At 53.1% G+C, this 6,978-nt stretch overlaps 4 protein-coding genes across 4 annotated transcripts; 1 reads left to right on the top strand and 3 right to left on the bottom strand.

Annotated features, from left to right (window-relative positions):
• Nucleotides 1-43: 43 nt before the first annotated feature.
• On the bottom strand, nucleotides 44-1,441 carry BZA70DRAFT_237062 (signal peptide peptidase-domain-containing protein; the record flags this gene model as incomplete). Its single annotated transcript, XM_064910399.1, has 2 exons — nucleotides 44-780; nucleotides 1,048-1,441. The coding sequence occupies 2 exons, from the start codon at nucleotides 1,439-1,441 to the stop codon at nucleotides 44-46; spliced, it is 1,131 nt and encodes a 376-aa protein (XP_064769345.1).
• A 51-nt stretch (nucleotides 1,442-1,492) lies between these two features.
• Nucleotides 1,493-2,497, top strand: BZA70DRAFT_276274 (Alpha/Beta hydrolase protein). Its single transcript, XM_064912278.1, has 2 exons — nucleotides 1,493-1,730; nucleotides 1,802-2,497. Exons 1-2 carry the CDS (start codon nucleotides 1,636-1,638, stop codon nucleotides 2,460-2,462), a joined length of 756 nt encoding a protein of 251 aa, XP_064769346.1. The 5' UTR covers nucleotides 1,493-1,635; the 3' UTR covers nucleotides 2,463-2,497.
• A 38-nt stretch (nucleotides 2,498-2,535) lies between these two features.
• On the bottom strand, nucleotides 2,536-4,893 carry BZA70DRAFT_130579 (chromatin assembly factor 1 subunit A-domain-containing protein). The gene is made up of 2 exons (XM_064909562.1): nucleotides 3,926-4,893; nucleotides 2,536-3,857 (listed from the first exon to the last, which is right to left on the bottom strand). Exons 1-2 carry the CDS (start codon nucleotides 4,631-4,633, stop codon nucleotides 2,610-2,612), a joined length of 1,956 nt encoding a protein of 651 aa, XP_064769347.1. The 5' UTR covers nucleotides 4,634-4,893; the 3' UTR covers nucleotides 2,536-2,609.
• Nucleotides 4,894-5,055: 162 nt separating this feature from the next.
• On the bottom strand, nucleotides 5,056-6,978 carry BZA70DRAFT_288692 (uncharacterized protein; the record flags this gene model as incomplete). Its single annotated transcript, XM_064914063.1, has 1 exon — nucleotides 5,056-6,978. One exon carries the CDS (start codon nucleotides 6,976-6,978, stop codon nucleotides 5,056-5,058), a length of 1,923 nt encoding a protein of 640 aa, XP_064769348.1.

Here is a 6,978-nt window from a genome sequence, read left to right on the forward strand (position 1 = left end):
ATATGATCTATAGTACATGTATATGATGGACAAACCCAGAGAGTTACTCCTTCGACGCACTCTCCTCGCCCTCATCTTCACTTCTCTTTTCCTCCAGCAGTTTCTTCTTCGCAGCCTTTTCCTCCTCCTTCTTCGCGTCCGCCTTATCACTCTCGCTAATCTCCTTATACCCCCACAAGACCGCCCATTCGCCCTTGATAAACGCAGTCACCACGACCGCTCCGCCGATGCCGGGGCACAGGTAAAGCAGTGCCGGCTGCGCGGCCTTGAAGAAATGCATGACGCAGATCGTCACCAAGAGCGCGACGACGTACATGACCATCGCCGAGTTGAAAAACGGCTTGGGAAACGGTCGGGCGGAAGAGTAGGGTGTTCCGGCGTGTTTGCGGTAGTAGTTCCATGAGTCGAAACGGAGGCACAAGGAGAGGAAGATCGCGGGGACGATGATGTCGCCGAGACCGAGCATTGCTTCAGACCGAGAGCTGGTCGCGGTAGCAGGTCGCGGGGCTGTCAACTTGATTGGCACGGTCAAGCTCGTGGCAACAGTCACCATCACGTCTGTTCCAAACACAAAGAAAATGTCGTAGAGGAATAAACCGATAAGCATGATATACCCAGTCTTGAACGAGTCGATGGTCAAGAACCGGATACTGCTGAACGCAAACGAAGCGCCCATGATATTTCCCAGGATCCAATTGGATGTGTACCAGTTCCCAACAACGATAGCCAGCGCGATCGGCAGACCGAGTAAATCGGCAGACGTGAAGTACGACTTGTAAACTTCCTCGGGCGCGGGAGGCAGCTTGCCGATCTCGGACGCGATCTTGTACTGCGAGTAGATAAATCGGGGATTCAGGCCCTGGGTAAGAGTAGGTTTCTTCACGATTTGCTCCATCAGTGCCTCGCGCTGCTCTTCGATCTTCTTCTTCTTCTCGGCCTCCTCCGGATCTTCCTTTGCTAGCTTCTCCAGTTCTTCGTACGGCGGATTCTCGACGATCAGGATGCGCCACCGCACCAGTTTTGTGCCCGTCTTGCGAGCAAACAGACGCATCAGCGAGCCAAACGTGGTTGCGACCGCAAAGAGTCCAAAGAGAGCGAAATAGGCATTGAAAAACATCTCAATGTATTTCTTGTCCAGCTTCTTGATCAAGAAATACATTCCCACGAGCATGAAGCCGCCCATGACAGGCATCAGGTACGCATCTTCGGCCTCTAACTTCTCGTTCGAAGAAGGAACTTCCAGATCGGAAGGCTCAAACTTGGGATCCTTGGGATCAGCGCGAAGAGCCGTGTCTGGACGATGCAGAGTCGCGTGCGATGCACAGTAGATCACGACGGTCGCGGACACGAGCAGGATCGCGTAGGTGCCAATCACCGGATCCAGGTTGTACTTCTCAAGAAGCTCGAACAGGCTCGTCTGGGGGATTGAAAAGTTCTGCATCTTTCAGTCTGAGAGGGTCAATCAGGCTGACCGGGGCTGAGAACTGGGGATGGAGCGGTGTTTGGATGTGAACAGGAACGTGTTCATTTCAATTAAACTCGACGAAATTTTTACCCGGCGTTCGCGAGACTATTTACGATCTACTCTCTACATCTCATCTCTATTCAACAACTACCACTATTCACATATCAGCAATGCCCCCTCGTCTTCCGGAGAAGTCAGACTTCCCAGACTCAGCAGTCCTCACAATCACACCACCGCATCCGCCGGGATCAACGCCTACTCACGTGCAAGTCTCCCACCAAGCAGTTTTCCAGCATCTACGCCTGCCAACTAACGGGTTCTTTCTCATATCTGTAGTATGATCCTGCTGCATGGTCTAGGCGACTCAATCGTGCCATTCACAGCTCTGGCACAGCGTCTGGGTCTACCCCGGACAGCGGTGATTGCGCTCCAGGCGCCGATGCCAATGCCGTTCGAGTTGGGCGGCTTCCACTGGGGCGACGATCTCGTCTTTTCGCGCGACCCGTTATCTGCATCCGCGTCCGAGGACGGGGACGTACTCAGTCCTGATGCGGAGTTTAATAGAAGCGGTGTCTTTTTAAGCTCTATAATACGCGACGTTCTAGAGTCAAAGTGCGGGTTCACGGCGTCCAAGAACGTGATCCTATTTGGCTACGGCCAAGGCGGCATGGCAGCTCTGCACATCGCGACCACAAAAATGAATCTCTGCGCTGTGATCTCGGTAGGAGGATGGATACCCAGTTCAATAAGACCCGGCGACATCATCGATCTGCCTCGGAGTACGAGCGTCCTGCTGTGCGGAGGAGATCAAAAGTCATCAATCACCGACGAGCGCGTGAAGCGGGCAGAAGAGCTGTTTAAGGAGTGCAGACGGGTCGTGTTCCCGAGGATGAAGGGCGATCTAATGCCGCGGGGGAAAGACGAGATGGCGCCGATCTTGAGGTTTTTACTGAGGATATTGGTGCCCGACGAGCTGGCAGTGCAAGGACTAGTCTAAGCGTCCGGTGTAATAAAATAAAAAAAATCCTCGGAAAAAGATGTGAAAAACCATTTATTCTTAATAACAATAATCCTGCTCACAATGAAAACAGAAACGAAAAAAAAAGAAAACGCCAAGCAAGAAAGGAATGCCGAGTCAAAATTTCTAGTCGAGCACAATGGGATCCGTAGATAGCAGCTTTTGGCCGACAGTTGCCGCTGGGGACTTTTTCTCGACGAAAAGCAGCTTTTGGACTCCTCCAGAGGTAGCAGACTCCTTCTTGTCTGACTTCTTGTCTGCCTTCTTTTCGGATTTCTTGTTGACTTTCTTGTCGGCTTTCTTCTCAGCCTTTTCGGCCTTCTTCTCAGCCCTCTTCTCAGCCTTCTTCTCAACCTTCTTCTCAGCCTTCTTCTCAGCCTTCTTCTCCTCTTTCTGGATCGTCCAATAATCCTTAAAAGGATCGATAGGCAGCGTGATATTTGGCTGTATAGTCGCAATCCCCATCCCCGTCTCATCAAATACTTCATTCTTGCCCGTCTCCAGATCAGTGAAGCAAACGCCCTTATAGAACGGAACCAATGGTGCCAAAATCCGTCGCCGCGACGTCGAGGCGTTCTCGCCTCCGACCTCTTCGTCATTGTCCGCGACAAGAAAATCTTTCATTTCCTCGTCAATCAACGTATCTTCCTCGTCGTCGCTGTCGGGCATATCCAGATCCTCGCCCGGTTCACCATCCTCTTCCTCGTTCCACTCCAACTCAGAGTCGTAGTCGTAGTTGATCCTCTCGTCTCTAAAGAACGGGTTGTTCCTCGGTACTTTGCGAGACTTTGTGAAAGTAGTCGACAGTGGTGGACGCAGATCCTCGCAGAACCGCAGAAACTTTCGCGGAAGAGAGTTGAGCATCTCGCGCACCTCGTCTTCGGAAAGCGAGCTGACCGAGGTAGTAATCGGTCCATCCAGCGCTCCGAAGAGCGTCACGACTTCTTTCGTAGTTCGCTCCGGACGGATGCCGCGCTTTGCAGGTCGTCGTGAAGGGAGTTGCAACAGCTCTGCAAAGTTGGGCGGGGTCGCGGCTTTCTCTGGGATAGTCAGATCAGAGCTAGACGTAGATGCAAACGCGGAATCGAGTCGTTGACGGATATCTTTGAGCGCGGGTTCGCTGAACGCGAATTTGGTGGCGGGGTATAATGTCGCCCATGACTTTACAAAGAACGGAAGGAACGTTTGCTCGTAGTCGGACTTTGTCTCTTCTGCGGTGGCAGGAGTTGTTTGTGAGATTGAATCGGGATTGATAGCGGGATCTGCTGATGCTGCTGCTGTGGCTGTGGTTGTTGTTGTTGATGGTGATGATGATGCAGACGGCTTTGACGGTGAACGCGGCTTTTTGAAAAAGCTCGATAATCGAAGTTGCTTCTAATAATCGCATGATTGTCAGTTTCTGTACGGTATAAAATAATTGAGCACAAAGGTCAGGATCTCACCTCTTCTTTCTTCCGCTTCTCTTCTTCCTCTTTCCGCTTCCTCTCCTCTTTCTCCTCTTCCCTCTTCTTCTTCTCTTCCTCCTTCTTTTTCCTTTCCTCTTCCTTCTCCTCCTCTTTCCTCTTCTTCTCTTCTTCCTTCTTCTTCCTCTCTTCCTCCTTCTTCTTCCTCTCTTCCTCCTTCTTCCGCTTCTCCTCATCCTTCGCTTTCTTCTCCTCCTCCTTCTTCCTCCGGTCTTCCTCTCTCATCTTCCTCTTCTCCTCCTTCTCCGCATCCTTCGCCGCCTTCCGCTTCTCCACCTCCTCCGCTTTCTTTCGCCGCTGTTCCTCGCGCGCAGCTATCTCATCCGCACTCAACTTCGACGACCGCTTCCGCTTCTTCTCCTTACTATCACCGCCATCATCACCTTCCGGCGCGGGCGTCGTAGATCCATCAATAGTCGAAAGCGGCGACGACAACATATCCACATCCTCCCCCGCCGCCTCCCGCTCCTTACTTTTCTTCGGCGTCTCCGTCTGCGATCTATTCGCCGCCGTATTCGTCGTCTCGCTCAACGGCGGCTTTGTCTGACTCTGAGGCGTACTCTGGATCGATTCAGCGGTGGCCGAGTGCGCCGACGGCGGCGGGGTCGACGCGTCGGCGGTCGTGTCTATTGCTCCTGGCGACTGCATTCTGTATACCGCGCGGTCGCCGACTTGTAATACCTCCATTCAAAGAAGCCAGCTCAATAACAAAAGAAAAAGCAACTGCAGTTCTCGCACGCAGACAAAGTCGTCAAGTCAAGGGGCGTTGAGTGAGATTGTGATGAGTTGGTGGGTTGGTGAGGTGAAGTAAAGTGGGAAGTGCGCGCGCGCGTGCGAGACGCGTCAGGTCTGTCTCCCTTTGGAGGCTGCAAAACCTTAAAGGGTTAAACCCTTTAATGGGGTTTCCAAACTAATTACTGCGGTTCTTGTGAAGATGATGAGATTATAGAATACTTGACTATAGATTCAATATTCAGAAGAGTACTATTTAGATCCCATCCACAATGGTAAATGACACAGGCAAACAACTCAAAGTAATGTATAGTTATATATAACAATTTTAACCCATGAACAGTCTCCACACCTCTCTTTCCATTAAATCCTCTAAATCACTCTTCATCACTACTACTATAATCCGGATTGGCAATATACAAAGTCCTCCGCGGCGCAACAATGTCCTCCAGCAATGTATCTGCCAGACTCTCGTTACTTGCCTTCTTCGACGCGACCGATGTTCCCGACGCCGGCGTGCCAACAGATGGATACGGCGGCGTGAGGTTATTACCACTGACGCTGCCGTTGCCGCTGTTTTGCACTTGAGATGGTGTACCTGGCGTGCCTGGCACCTGGAGGTGACTTGTACTGGCGACGGTGTGCACAGAGTTGCGCGCTGAGCTCATGCCTGATAAGCGATTGTTTGCTGCGCCGTTGGCGTCGTTGGTAGATGCCACCGTGACGCTGCTGCCGACGCTCGCGAGAGTGGATGACTTAAAAAGGCCGGTTGTGGTGGCGTTAAGATCAAGAGTAGACGATGATCGGGTAGTGGTAGTCTCATTCACTGAGCTCTTTAGCGACACCGTCTCATCGTCCTGATCCAGTGCTCGAAGCGCAAGTCTTGAAGAGCTATGCGAAACGACTCTGGCATCGCTAAGTTCGAGCGTCATATCGAGTTTCGGCTGATAGTAAGCATACGCGTGCATATAAGACGAGAACTCATCCGCCCGCTGACTGTCTTTCTTCTTTTTGCTGCTGCTTCCGTGCGCGGCCGTCGTATGCCGTGTCTTGCTCTTCGTGATCAGATTCGTCGGCACGCGATCACACCACACCGTTGCTTTCTGGCGACGCATGTACGTCACATAGTCTGCTTTCCGCTCCGAAGCCGGCACCGCAGGCGTAGAATCCGTAACCGCTTTCGCCAGAGACTCTTCCTCCGAAACCGTATGCGCGTCCTCAACGCCGCTGCTGCCTCCGCCGCCTCGCGAACTGGCGACAGATAGAGTGTCTCCGGTGGTAGTGGTCGTCAACATAGTGGTAGTCGAAGCCGATGTCGTGAGCGGGATCGACGGGAGCGGAGGAACAGAGCTTGGTCCCGCGGCCGCGTTCCCGGAGCTTTCCTCTCTCGCGTGCGACGAGGCACGCGAGAGTGCGAGAGAGTACGTGCTGTTGTTGTCGGCTGATACAGCGGAGCTGAACGACGCAACCGAGGTTATCGAACCCTTTAATAGCCCGTGCGTACGCGCTGATGCGATGGATGTCCGCCGCGAGCTGTATTCTGGGATCGCAGGAGGTGCCGAGGGGGTGCTTGTAGACTGTGTGGTTTGCGGGGCTGTAGATGAGGCGGATTGTAGAGAATAGAGGGAGTGGGATGAAGGCGATCTAGGAATCGATAGAGGCTGAGTGGTGGTCGTGGAGGCTACTGATAGAGGCGCGAGTAAGGGAGAAGGTGGAAGTTCTGGCTCTGGCTCTGGCTCGGGTTCTGACGGTTTAAACTCAGGCTGCGGTAACAGAGATACTGTCTCCACCTCTCTGACGACAGGCGGTGTCGGTGGCGGGGGTGTTTGTGTCTTGGGAGGTGGTGGTGGTGGCGGAGGAGATGGTGATGCTGGGCGGCGGGCAGGAAGAGGATCGAGCATACTCCTCACTGGTGGATAACTGATAGGCTTCTTTACCTCCGGTGACGGCAGAGCACTCGATTCTCCCGTTGAGGAAGATCCATTCAATGTAATCAGTGTCCCTACTGATGCCAAACTATCCAGCCTCGGAGGCACTGCAGTTCTAGCATCAGCGGTCACGATCCCCTCTCTCCTTTCGTTCGATATCTTATCATCCTTCTTCGTCGCCGCGTCCGTTTTCGAAACAGCCCTGCTGATCGGCAACGCGGAAAAATCAACCGTCATCGGAAGCGGCTTCCGCTTTGGTTGCTTGTAGGCCACGGGTGTGGTCGCAGGCTTGGCCGGTGACGGTGATGGCGATGGTGGTGGTGGTGGCCTTGTTGCCGTACCGGCGGCAGCCGAGGACGAGGTCGTCGACAT

The sequence above is a fragment of the Myxozyma melibiosi genome (assembly GCF_037950935.1).
Source record: "Myxozyma melibiosi strain Phaff 52-87 chromosome Unknown BZA70scaffold_3, whole genome shotgun sequence".
In the NCBI taxonomy this organism is placed as follows: Eukaryota; Fungi; Ascomycota; class Lipomycetes; order Lipomycetales; family Lipomycetaceae; genus Myxozyma; species Myxozyma melibiosi.